The 14419-nt window shown below is 34.1% G+C and overlaps 1 protein-coding gene across 9 annotated transcripts in view; it reads right to left on the reverse strand.

Annotated features, from left to right (window-relative positions):
* The window catches only part of LOC129806417 (proline-rich protein 36), a 46953-nt gene that overhangs the window by 21087 nt on the left and 11447 nt on the right, over positions 1-14419 (reverse strand). For 7 of the 9 annotated variants that reach the window (XM_055854995.1, XM_055854996.1, XM_055854993.1 and 4 more), the window contains exons 2-4: positions 6531-7576; positions 4195-4395; positions 3834-4051 (exon numbers count right to left, since the gene is read on the reverse strand). In XM_055854995.1, the coding sequence (XP_055710970.1) occupies positions 3834-4051; positions 4195-4395; positions 6531-7576 (1465 nt within the window). The remainder of the gene's footprint in view (positions 1-3833; positions 4052-4194; positions 4396-6530; positions 7577-14419) is intronic. The other 2 variants (XM_055854997.1, XM_055854994.1) reach the window with 1 other exon arrangement.

The raw sequence follows: 14419 nt of genomic DNA on the forward strand, positions 1-14419 counted from the left end.
ATGATAGTGATTACACACGTATAATCGGAAAATTGGAATTTTGTTTGGGAAGAGCCAATTAAATGCATAGAAAAGAAATGATGCCTCTCTAAACAGCATTCCGTGAGGGTGAAAAAAAATCCTCATGTTTGCTAATTGAATAACTAGAGTTATAATAAAATTAACTGAATTTAGCCAATTAAATTGTTTAAGATTCTTTTCCAGGAGAAATAGAGGAGAAAATTAATTTGCTGAAAACAAGGTGTTAATTTATAAATAAACTCTTCAATCTGCTTAAGAAAGTAAGAGGTTATGTCGGACATAACCTTAAAAAAATAATTGCTGAAATTATGTTGTTAAATTATTAGTTTTAACAGAATTTTTAATCTGTAATTTAGACAAGAAAAGAGGGTGCCTAACAGTTTTTCAAATTTCAAATGCAAGGTGAGGTTATGTCGAACATAACCTAAAATATTTCACTCGAAATATTTATGAAGAAAATTTTGTTATTTGATTATAAAATTAAAATACATTTTAAATCCAAAATTCTTCAAAAATATTCCTTCTGTAAGAATTTTTAATGAGTAATTTATTCACGAAAAAGGACACCTAACAGTTCTTTAAATTTTAATTAGAATTTGAGATTCTTTCGACAAAAGACTATACAAGCTAAAAAAAATATCACTAGACACAATTTTTGTAGAACATTTTGTTACTTTCGGAGTTTTCAAGTACTTTTCACTGTGAAAATATCTTGACAATTTTTTTTTATAAATAAGTTTGAAGATTTTTAGGTTATAGATTTTGTCAGGAAGTGTAATTCAGATCTTCTTTATTACTTCTCCTTTTTTTATTTAAATTAATAATGAATTATTTAGTTAGTTAAATTATTAGTTTGAAAGCATTTAATCAAAAATATGTCTTCTAACAGAATTTTAAATCCGTAATTTAGATACGACTTTTCGTATCTTTAAGAAAATATCTTGAAAATTTTCTTATTCAATGAAAAAATCAAATTTAATTTGAAGACTTCTAGGTTATGTTAAGTCTAACCTTATAAAATTAAATTACATTTCAAACTTTAAATTGGGCAAAAAAATTGGGAAATAGGGCACCTAACAATCTTTTAGATTTCAAATAGAATTTGGCTTTCTTTCGAACATAACCTCAAATATATCACTGGACACATTTTCGTAGGAAATTTCATTATTTGAGAAACGCTTTTAGGAGTTTTCAAGTGCTTTTCACTATTAAAATAATTTGATCATTTTCTTATTTTGTTCAAAATCAATTTGAAGACTTTTAGGTTATGTTAAGTCTAACCTTATAAAATTAAAATACATTTTAAATCTAAAATTCTTCAAAAACATTCCTTCTGTAAGAATTTTCAATCAGTAATTTAGCGACGAAATAGGACACCTTATTTTACTATATTGAATTCTTTTGAAAATTTTTTGGTTATGTTATGCTTAACCTCACAAATTTTGAACGAAATTGCAACAGTAATTTATAACAAAAAAATCAATTTGAAAGTTTTTCAGATATCAAATAAAATTAAAATCTAACACCAGAAACGAGAAAAAAGTCTCAAGAATACTCTGGAGTATAGTTAGTATTGAAACTCTTATAACCTAACCTCGCAAATGATCAAAATGTAGAAAAATCTGTTTCTTAATTGACATTTTAAGACAATTTTCCAGTTTGAGGGACAAATTGAGTGTTTTAGCATGGTTTTCACTTAGAAACTGAATAAAGATTGGTTATTTTTAGAATTCTAAAGTCCCCAGGTTAAAGTCAATGGAGTTTTAAACCGAAGAATGAGGTTGAAGAGACTATAAAAGTAAATTTAAACCATCTATAAGAGACTTAATTAAAAAAGCTTTTCCTTTCTAAACTTTTTATTTAACAAATGCAAATATTTTAGGTTAAGCTCAACATAACCAAAAGTTTTCCTAATAAATTGTTTGCCAAAAGATATATACTCATTAAAATTTATAAAAATGTTTTTTTAGCTTTTAATTGAGAGAAAAAAATCCCTTAGTAATGGATATACAGACATCTTTCCTTTGATTCGATAAAATATAATGAAGATAAAATTCGCTCGATATACAAAAGAGCTTAAACAGAACAATAAGGTTATGTTGGTCATGTAACATAACCTAAAAACGTCTACTTGTTTTGTGTAAGAACTTCCACATCTTTTTCTACTGTGTAGAACAGTCGAAAAAGATTTGGAGTAGACGTCATATGAAATCGTGAACTTTTAAATAATAAATCAATTTGAGGTTATAAAAATATAATTTAGTGAATTCAGTCGTGGAATTTTTAGAAAACAAAAACAAAACAGCCATTAAACCTTAAAGAAAGCACACTAAAAGTCGTTTTATTTTTAAAATGTTAAAAGTTGCAATAAAATTGACTATCTATATGGCTTTTTACTCAATATATTCGCTCAAAATGTGAATTTTTAGGTTATGCCATTTTCAGTAAATCTAATTCTTCAACATAACCTCTTGTTTGTCTGAAAAATTCACTTTGGTTATGTCTAGCGTCACCAATCGTCCTCAATTGAACTATTTATGAACCACAAACTTCAATTTAAACCAAAAATCGTAGAAGTATGGGAAATTGAGCGTTTCAAATCATTTTAAAATGGTTTTTGGGGGGTTTTTTCCTTGATTAACACTTGGAAGGACCCTAGTGGCAGCCGCTGCCAATTTAATTTTCAATTTTATTCTTTATAGTGAAGAATATATTATTTCGCCTGGAGACCCGATTGAATGCGTGCAGAATTTATCTGGCTATTTTTTCGTTATAAAATTTTTAATAAACATTAAATATTAATGTAAATATATTGCAAAAACAAAAAACTGCACTCGGAAGGACCAAGTGGCAGTTGCTGCCATATGCATTTTTTATGGGAGTTTGACGTTCTGCAGATGTAATTTTATTGATTGTTAGTGTATAAAAGCCTTAAAAGAACAAATTGAAAGTGTTTTTGCAAATTATTGAGAAGAATTATGGGAAATATTGAATTGGGAAATATGTATGAAATATGAATAATTATGGGAATTATTCAATTTTTCTCTTATTTACCAAAGCTCAAAATCCATTTTGTTAAGCGAAGTTAATAGAAAATAGTTAATAGTATTAACTATTGTTCATATGTAGAATTTTTGCTTTGAAAAATAAGAGAAAAATTGAAATATTCAAAGGCTGCCGCATTCAAAGGCAGACCACTTTCCCTGACGCCATGATTCTGATAAAAATGAAAACATCGAATGGTTAAAAATCTTTAGATACAGTACCGAAGGAGATGAAATTTCTGATTCAGACACCAGAAAAGAACTGACTGAGGCTCCGAATGTTAAAATATATGTAAAAATATTAAAATATTATGTAAAATCCGATAAGTGGCAGCGGCTGCCACTTGGTCCTTCCGTGACACTTTTAGTTAGGGTTCTTCGAAGTGTTAAATTAAACTTTTGATATTTGCTAGCTCCTTTGGGATTCTTGATTGACTTTAGAGAGAACCTGAAAAAGGGGGGAACCAACTTCGTCCTGCCATGAAAATGGCAAAATAATGTCTTTCGACAAACGGATCCACGGTATACGATATCAATTGGTAACAGAAGGAAATTCAATGGTCTGAAAATGGCTAAATATTGGAATGTTATCGTGCCTTAGCAGTTTGTTGTATAGAATTTTGCCCGATAAGGCCAAATGTGCAGTTGTGAGGAATTCTTCAAACACAATTTATCATCCGGAGAGAGTGGTTTTTTGGGGGCGGGAAATGAGGAGGAAGGGAAAGGAGTGGAAAAGCTAGGGTGGAAAATTGATCACATTACCCTTACTTGATTGAAAGAGAGATTCAGCACTGAAGGGATGGGGCGCGGCCGCAGTTGTCGTGACGGCGGGCGGAGGCAGTGGGGCGGCGAACAGTGGCGGCGGAAATGTGTGTGTTGGCGTTGTGGCAGCAACTGAAGTGGAGTGAAGTGATGGAATTGACACCGGAACTGGAGGTGGTGTAGGCCTCGTCAGTGATGTATTTGTGGCCGGAGACAGTTGTGTGCTGGAAAATGTCAGATAAGAACAAAAAGACATATTGAGTCAAATCCAATAAATAATCCCTCTTTTTTCCTTCTTTCCGGAAAAATTGAGATTGCGATGCAATGGAGCTGAAAATTTTCATCTATTTACTTCTGTGATTCTTACCTTGACCATGTGGATTGTGTACTTTTGGGATAAGAGAGACTAGAAGAAACACCAACGGTGGCTGGTGGCAATGGAGATTGGGTAGCACCGGCCGTATTGTACGACAAGGCTGGCGATGGTCCCGGCTGAACTCCACTGGAACCACTGTACGGTGCTGATCCGGGAGTTGCCGATGATCGAGAGAGACTACTAACATTGCTACTGTTGACAAATAATAAATCATGATTAATTGATTGATGCCACTTCTGAATTGTTTTCCTAAAATTCCTCATCTTTTTCTGCTAATCATGCAATATCCACAAAAAAAAAATTACCGGTTCACTACCGATTCATTGGGGGCAAGGAAGGAACCTTCACGCCAGAGCTCTTACTGGAACTAAATCGGTGAGATTTAGTTCCGATTTTCACTACGAGATTAAAATATTTAATTTTTTAAAGATTCGACACAATAACCGATTCATTACCGATTAGAACCGATTTGTCCTTCATAAGGATTTCAAGACCTTTCAAATGATTCCAAATTTGTCCAATTTGGTTAAGAAAAACACTTCATAGAAGAATATTTCCTTTAAGAATCAAAAAACTGAAAGATTATGCTGCAAACGTAACCTCAAATTTTGGATAAAATCGATTTGAATTAGGTTAATTGAATTAGATCAAATGAATCCAAATTTGTCCGATTTGGTTAAGAAAAACACTCTGTAGGAGAATATTTCCTTTAAGAATCAAAAAACTGAAAAATATGCTACAAACGTAACCTCAAATTTTGGATAAAATCGATTCGAATTAGGTTAATTGAATTAGGTCAAGTTAGAAGTTAGGTAAGTTAGAATTAGGTCAATTAAGAATGCGCTTAGAAATACGCACAGCACACACGTAAAACTGTTCAGATTCAGCTTAAAAACACGAACAAGTCAATCATAAAATGGTTAAGATTGCGCTTAAAAATACACACAGTTTAATCATAAAACGATTGAGAATGCGCTTAAAAACACGCACGGTACGATCACAAGTGTAAAACGGTTAAGTTTGAGGTTAAAACACGCACAGCTTAATCATAAAATGATTAAGAATGCGCTTAAAAACATACACTGCTCAATCATACAACAGTTGAAATCTTTACCGTTTTATAATTGAGCTTTGCGTGTTTTTAAGCGCATTCTTAACCGTTTTATGATTGTGCTGTGCGTATTTTTAAGCGCAATATTCAGCGTTTTATGGTTGACCTGTGCGTGTTTTTAAGCGCAATCTCAACAGTTTTACGATTTAGCTGTGCGTCTTTTACACGCATTCTTAACCGTTTTAAGATTCAGCTGTGCGTAATTTTAAGCGCAATTTAATTTCAATTCAATTCAATATTCAATTTATTTCTAAAATAAGTTTGTTTAATTTCTTTTTAAATCATATTTAATCCGTCGAATGGTTTTAACTTTATCTATTATTGGTTCAAAATAAAAGGACACTAAATTTATTTTAAATAAATCCAAAATGCCATACTGCGAGTTCGATTTATCACAGCTGTCAATTTGTGTATTTTTCAAAAAGATTGCTTTAAGCAGTAAAATAGTGCATTTTTAAAGAATACTACTATTAAGCAACTCAAAAATTCTTTTTGAGAAATACGATACTTGAAAATAACACACGCAGGTCAATCACGAAATGGTTTAGATTTGCGCTTAAAAACACGCACAGCTCAATCTTAAAACGGTTAAGATTCCGCTTAAAAACACGCACAGCTCCATCATAAAACGACTATGATTGCGCTTAAAAACACGCATGATTACTGGAGACAGATCCTAATGAAAAGTAAATTTCCAATAGTTAAAGGTTTTTATGTCAAAGTGCTACAAAACACTCTTATTTGGGTTAAAAAATGAATTAAATAAATGCATATTTTTCCTACATATTTAATGATTTTTCGTGCATTTTTATGTCGCATATTTTGAAGATTTTTTTTGCATATTTTGGCGAGCTCTAGTGATCAGGTATTTGTAGAAAGCTACCACAATGTGGAGTTTAAAAGGCTTCTCAATCGTTGAATCAATCTTCAAAGTGGATTTTCAATCATCTTCATTATAAATGATAATTTCAATTGATGACTTGCAATGTTACTTCTAACAAGACAATCTAGGCGTCACATTGCAAAATCTCTTTCTCTCTTTCACGGAGAGCAATTTGACCTAGATTTCTCAATGGCATTCAATGCACTTAATTACTGGACACTTCTTAGCGTCAGAGTCACTGTGCAATTGCTCAATTAAATCCCCCATGACTCGGATGTTACATGGAGCTGCATGATTAGCAAGGCAAGAGATAGCATCAATAAAAGTACTCACCTATAGCTATCACGTTCTCGAGTAGGGCTGTGCCCTCGTGGTGAATGTGCCCTGGGAACTGTGACCAGAGGCGTTGGTGTGTGCTGAGACTGTGTCCCAGACACCGGCGGCAGATCCATGCGCCCCGCATGTGGCGGCGGCACGACATTTCCGCCGCTGGCACTGCCATTGGAACTGGGCGTAACAGGTCGTACGGGTTTTGCCGCGGCTGACATCACAAGAGGCGATTCACCTCGTCCGGGCGCCCCAGTGCGTCCCACATCGACAGCCCCCGCCGTCCGTGGAGAAGCCGTTGGCGACGGCACAGCCGGCGGCAGGTATGGACTGTGATGGAGATTGCTGTACGGAGCATAGAGGGGATAATTGGGATACCCTGATCGATAGACCTGCGGGATACTGCTGTTTGTGCCCACAATTGACGTCACGGCGCTGCTGTTGCCATTGACAGCTGGCGCCGCGGCTGAAAGCACTGCACTTGTGGCTACGGCTGGACTATTTGTCCTGCCACTTGCCGCAGCTGCACTATCCAGTCCCGGCGGCAGTGTAGCCGGCGGTGGGGCTGTGGGAGCTGTTGCCGGTGGTGGCTGTGGTACGCCAACCGGCAGAGAAGCCGGCTGTTGCGCACCCGTGGCTGCCTGCTGTCCCGCCGCCAATCCCGGCGACGTGATGCGTGGCGTCGAGATGGGATGCGTGGACGTGGAGATCGGCGGAATGGCTGAGGAGTAGCCGTTGGCGATGGTGGTTAGAGGAGCACCGGCCGTGGCGGCCATTAGACTCGCAGGCTTACCAGACGCCGGCGCCTGTGGTGCTGGCGGCTGTGGTGCCGCCGGTGACTGTGGAGTCTGTGGTTGTTGCTGTGGCGACGGTATTTGCTGCGGTGGCTGTTTGCCGGCCGACGGAGGTGCCTGACCACCTGCCGCCGCGCATACCGGCGGCAATTTTCCACTGCTCCCCGTCAGCGGCTTGCCGGCCAGCTGACTGGGTGGCGGTGGTTGCTGTGGATTCGATATAGGTGTCAGGTGTGTGCTTATCGGACCGTTTGATACCTGCAAGGAAAATAAAGAAAAATATGAACATAACCTCAAATCTTAAGCGCTATGAACCCCTTGACATAACCTTAAACACATTATATATAACCTCACTTAATTAAAGTTTGATTTATTGCAGTTTTCTAACGATAGAAAACGACAATTTGAAGACAAATTACACTCAGTCCCGGCATTAAGTCCTTCGGGATTATGCACCTGACGGAACTATGCACATACAATTATGCAAGTTTGCCTACTTTTGGGAGTCAATTTATGAAATCATTGTTGAAATACGCCTGTATGTATACTATATTGCGACGCGGGAAAGTTGAAAACATTTTGCTACTTTTTCAGAATAAAACTTTAAATTTTTTTATTAAGGTAAATTTTTTTTTAAATATTCCAACCATTTATTCAAGAACTCTGGCCAAAAAGTACTGTTTGTTAATGCATTTCTCTTAAACAGTTGAATCTTTTTGTTTGAACTACTTTTACTCCGCGCGAAATTCGTTCTATGGCCGATTTATTCAAAAGAAAGCCTCTGCGAGTATGCAAATTTCTCGATGAGTAATGCCGTTTTTTTTCGGTCCCGAAAATGTGCTTAATCCCGGGACTGAGTGTAGGGTAAATGTCCTACAGTCGAGTTCCTCAAATTTGAACACCTCAAATTTGAACGACGGTTGCATTCAAAATGTAAAATATGAGGTTATGTAAAAGAAATTTTGCATGGAGTCTGAATTTGAACTATTTTTCTCTGGTGTTTCCTCAATATTGTCGTATTATATTAATTTCTTCAATAAATTCCACCTATTTAACAACAAATTCATTGATAAAATTCGTTAAAGTTATTTTCCTCAATTTAGGAAAAGTTAATTTTACATGAATTCCGTTACGTTTTTGAAAATATTGTTCAAATTTGAGGAACTCTACTGTACCATACTTTGTACGGAAAATGTATGAGAATGTTCCGCCTTGAACACATTATATATAACCTCACTTAATTGAACTTTGATTTATTGCAGTTTTCTAACGACAATAAACGACAATTTGAATACAGGTTAGGGTAAATGTCCTAATTCAAAACCGTTTCCAGACGCTTTAACTTTGACAGAAGATTCAACACGTTAAGTTCATTTTTTTTCTGAAGAGCATTACATAAATCTGCTCCTTGACTCTTCTAGAATGTTACTGTTTAGTGAAAATTCTTTAGATATAATTTGAAAACTTCTTAAAAACAAGAAAAATACGCGAGTGTAAAATGCTGCAATTGAAAACATATTAATCCATATGGAGACAAGGAAAGTTTCTAATTGGAGACAAACAGTGTAAGTGAAACCGCGATGAAAAGCTTTCAAAACCTTGTTGAGTTGCTCTTGAGCGCAGGATTTGTTCTTATTCCTGGTCTTTTTTCCTTTCCCATCTAAAACAATAAGAAAATGTCTCCAAAAAAAAATCATATTTCCCGGGTTTCCTATTGAAGCATTTGCAGAGAAAAACCCTTTTTGTTAACGAAATAGGTAATTATTTTATTTGAAAACTTCACGTACCATTAATAATAAAGATTATGGCGCTGGCACACCTTTTCAATTGAGTAAAATTCAGTCGATTGAAACTTTACCTCTTACTCTTTCAAACTGAAATCAGATACAGCTGTCTTTTTCTGTAAAATGAAATTTCAAATTGAAATTGAAAATGAAATTTCAATTTTCATTTGACAGAAAAAGATAAACATATCTTATTTCACTTTGAAAGAGCAAGAGGTAAAATCTCAATCGATTGAATTTCACTAAATTGAAAAGGTGTGCCAGCGTCATTAGCACTTAATTTAACTAAAATTAGCCAGAAATATGACTTAAATGTTAAAAAAAAAACGAATAAAGAACAGTCACTTTCTTTATTGTGTTTTTCATTGGAAAACATGGTCGATTGATGAAAAATTCGATGGTGAAAAGGTACACTTTTAATTTTTCTTAGAAATTGACAAATTAAAATTTGTGAATATGAATGGATTTTCGCTTTATTTGGAGCAAAATTAACTAAATAATGAAACTGTGGTGTAGAAAATATATAAATATAGCAATTTAGTACTGTATTTATCTTGAACACAATGACGTTTCCATTTGGTGTAGCGAAAAATTTCCATTTGGAGCGGGTTTTGAATTAGCTTAATTTACATAGAGAAATAGAAATAGAGTTTTTCCAACAGGAAATGAAGCCCTAACAATGGGTTACTAAAGATCGAAAATTTGTGTCCATATTCCTTTTAGTCCATGGAATTCCAATGTGATTCTAGTGATTCTAAATGTGTGATTCTCTTAATAATTCAATTAGGTATTCTGTGATTCTCAATTATTCCATTCTGTGATTCTGTTTATCCCCGATATCTTCGAATTTATCGAATTTCAGATGTTGCTAAATACGATCAAGATAATTTTTGAACAATAGGAATAGCTACAATGTCGCTATGAATCAGGTTAGAGGAAATATCTAGCTAGAAAGCTTTCCACATAAGACCACAAAATAATAAAAATAGGGTTAGAATTCAACTTTTGAAAGAAAGTTTTTGAAACTCTAAAAACAGAGCATTATCAGTCCATTTTTTATCAAAATTTCCCGCCATTTTCTTCGAGGAAAAGCCTTAATAAAATTTTTGAACTTAAACATGTAAAAAATATATTTTTTTCAGAATTTCCACTCGAATTTTTTGTGGAGTGTTTTCGTCTTTGAAGATAAGTTGATATCATCAAAAAAAAAAACAATATGAAAATTTATTTATTGTTTACTTTTAAGAGAAAGCTTGTCGAAATCTTAGAATTTAAAAAAAAGGGAAGGTGCACTAATTTTGTGTTCTCTAACGGAAAACGGTCGTTGCATTAAACTTTCATACACGATAAAAGTGCACGAGGCACGAGTCTCTTAAAATATGACTGAATTGGTGAAGATAAATAAATAATTATTGATTCGAGAAAAATATTTGAGAAAGTCTTAAAGAAAAATGGAAAATAAATGACAGTTCTTCATTCGATATTTATAATATTTGTATTACAAAGTGATTATATTTTATTCAGTCATAATCGATACATTTTACCGAACATAATGCCGTGATTATATCTAAAATAGAAATTTGTTATATTTCAGATGAAAAAATTCCCCATTTACCCGAATATGGGCCTCTTTTATACAGTTATATAGAAGAAATTTGTAAAGTCTTCGCCATCGTTTTCGTATAGATGTCAGATATCTCTACTCATTTATAGCGATAAATGCTCCTTGGGTATGGCCTATAGCAGGGCTCTACTGTATGTCAACAAAATTTTGAAAATTCAACTGTCTCCCGGATTTTTTTTATGTCACCCGGAAAAAGAGTCCACGCAATTTTAAATTTTTAATGTAATCAAGTCAGAAAAGAAAATTTAGCAAAATTAGTCTAAGAAATTACTTTTCTAGCTTTTGGTGTTCTCTGTAAATTTGAAAAGTATATTCCGTTAATTCAAATTTGAATTTTAACGTAAATTTCTGGTTTATCTGTCACTTCTCCTCAATATGGTCAATTAAGATATTGTCAAATTGCATTTTAAGTGTCACAAATGTCCACTAAAGAGAGAAATGGCAGCTCTTTGCTCCTCTCGGCTTCCTTTTTGGTGATAAGACATGTGCATTATATTTTTTGTGACCCATTTCATTTCAACCCGAAAATTATCTCAACCACTTACAATTGATACATTGTGAATAATTTAGCGTGAATTGTTGAGCTTCTTATCGCGTGGTTTTTGATGTTGAGAATCCTCTCAATGGCATGGGTACCATGATGCAGAGTGGCACAGAAAAAAAAGGCGAAACGAGGACATAAAAGAAACAAATAAATATAAAAAGCAAAACTTTATTGAGTCATAAAGTGAGATTCATTAAAATTTTTCACGATTGGCGAGTGTGTGGTGCTATTTCTTTTTTTTTTTTTGGTTGTTACTCTTTGCAACTTGTGAAAAAAATAATGCAATAATAGCGAGCTATATATTCACAAATGGTTAGTACGCGGTCTTTTTTTTATTATTATTTTTGCTTTTGATTCTTCAGGGTGAAAACTTTGTTGAATTTGTCGTTGAACATGAGAGCACTAAAAATTATGATGGCACACAGAGTGAAATTTAATGGGTCGGAGGGAGTATTTGAGTCAATAAAACAGTGTGAAATTGAGAAAGCTGTAAAATATCTCTTTTATATTCGTCTTCTTTTGTCCTAATTTAAGCACATATCAGAGGGATAACTCTTGTGCAGACAGTGGCGATTTATTGTCACAGTGGCGACATAAAAAAACACGGTTTTAAGATCCTTTTAAGTTGGATTTAAAAGACGTTGTAACGATAAATCTGATGGTAAGTAATTGAAATGACAAATAACAACCTTCTCGGTGTCGTAGTACATTTCCATGGGAAATCCAATGGAATTCCTAAGAAAATATCCATTTGTTCCTCATATAAACATATTTTGTATACATTTGGCAAGCCAAGCTAAGCCGAATACATTCGAAAATCGACCGGAAATCCAAAGTGCAAATTCACATATTCCCCGTTTTAGCATTGTGCGTTCCTCCTTTTGAATTTTCGGTATTCTTGACACTTTAAACGTCAAAAACAATACGTAAACGTTTATTGAAAAAGTGATTTTTTTGTGTGTTATTTTGGAATTTCAAGATGGCAGATTTAAATTGTCGAACCTTCCAACGGGTTTTCAGGTAATGGCCTCTACACATTGGGAGAAATTTTTGTCAAAAATTGCTTTTTTGAAGGAAATTCCCTGCAGCGTTGTAGGGGGAAACGTTAAATTTCTGTCAAAAACGCAATTTTTGACAGAAAATTGCTCCCAATGTGTAGACGCCTTAAAAGTTCCCTCTCATATATACCTTCAAATCGGTACAGTGTAAAGCTCTACAAGAGAGAGCTCTCAAATTGGGAAGGTTATGTTATTACTAAACATAAGTATAGTAAGGTGAATTTATAAAATAAAGATAATACTGAGATAAGTCAGCATGCCCTAACTGGATCGCCTTTTCGCTAATTCACTTTTAATTAAACTTTTGGATTTATAATACTTTTTTTCATAAGGAAAAAAAAAATTTCAATCAACAAGCTGTCATTAGCGAAAATATCACTGCTAGAAAATTTTTAGTTTGAGTAAGTGTAATATTTAATGGATAAAAATATTATTTTTGCTTTTTTTCAAACTTGAATAGTAATATTATGTTACTGTAGTGACTATATTACGAAAATAAAAATAAAAATATTATTTTAAGTGGATTAGTCATAAAAACGATCCAGATAGCGAAGCGCCCGGATTAGCACACTTGACTGTAACACACAAATCGGATTATGAAAGATGGCTTCCGCATACAAATACAAATTAAGTTAAATACTGTTTCTAGACAGTCCGCCATTCCAAATTGTACCTTTTCTGTTAAGGCATCTACAAATTGGGAACAGTTTTCGTCAAAAATTGCATTTTTGACAGAATTTTGACGTTTCCACCTACAGCAGTGCAGGCGATTTGCTTAAAAAATTTATTTTTTTGACGAAAATAGCTCCCAATGTGTAGATATCTTTAAGGTGTCTACACATTAAGAGAAATTTCTGTCAAAAATGACCTTCTAAGTGTCCTAAAAAAAATTGCATACACATTGTTGAGCAGTTTTGACAAAAGGATGGGTTTTTGAAGAAAATTTGTCTAATGTGTAGGCAATTTCTTTCAAAAATCATATCAAATTCAAGGTAATTTCTATCAAAAACAATTTTTGAAAGAAACTACCCGCTACACATTGAAACAAAATTCATTAAAATCATTTTTGACAGCATTTTTGAAGGAAGCCATCACGATTTGAAATTGTTTTTCACGAAAATTTGTTATTTTCTGCTGAAGAAAGTGAAAAAACGTTAGTGGAAGGTCATTGGGATAGTGTTTAATGAATTTTTGTGTGAAAATTACCCAAAAATGCAAAAGAAAGAAGAGTATTTTCCTGGTGGAGAACAATCCAGCCTTTGTCAAAAATACTTTCATCAGTAGAATCCCAGAGGAGTATAAGGAGCATAAGGAGCTGTTGCTCAAAGTACTGATCCATTGAGCAATTCTTTCAGCAAAAGTTTCAGAACTTCAGGAAGATTGGAGGAAAACATGTAAATAGAGGGTCTGAATGTGGAGAAGGATATTGAAGAACAACTCAGGAATACACAGATGCATTAACTTTCAAGAATTTCTAGAGCAGAGGCGTGCAAGAACCGTTGAAACCGAATAAACGTCAAATGAAACTTGTACGTCAGTGGTCAAAACGCTACCAAAACAAACTTATTTTGACGTTTATTCGATTTCAACGGTTCTTGCACACCTCTGTTTTAGAGAAAAATCAAAGGAAATGTTCCTAAAAAGGCTGGATTGGATTCCATCAGAAACGACATCTCCAGAAAAACACACTTTCTCCGCATTTTTGGGGACTTTTCCACATAAATTCACTAAATGCTATCCCAAGGGACTTCCACAAAGACTTTCCTCCGTTTTCTTTCAGTAGAGAAACAACATATTTTCGTGTCTGTACGGCAATTAATGTGTAAGGTTTCTGTCTTTGTTATTTATTGCTTTTCCTCAGCATTTGTCACATATTAATTTCATAAATTGATGATTTTGATATCAATTTTTATGGATGTTTTAGGTTTTTAAAGGATTTTCAACACAGGATACTGGGCAAATAGGTCAAATAGGCATAAAGGCCTAAGACCTTGGTTAGGGGAAAAACAAAAAAAAACATTTTATTGAAATGCAATTCCAAGAGCAAACCAATTGGGAATGATAGCAATATGTCAAAAAATTTTGATGAAA

This window comes from Phlebotomus papatasi, chromosome 3 (genome assembly GCF_024763615.1).
Source record: "Phlebotomus papatasi isolate M1 chromosome 3, Ppap_2.1, whole genome shotgun sequence".
In the NCBI taxonomy this organism is placed as follows: domain Eukaryota; kingdom Metazoa; phylum Arthropoda; class Insecta; order Diptera; family Psychodidae; genus Phlebotomus; species Phlebotomus papatasi.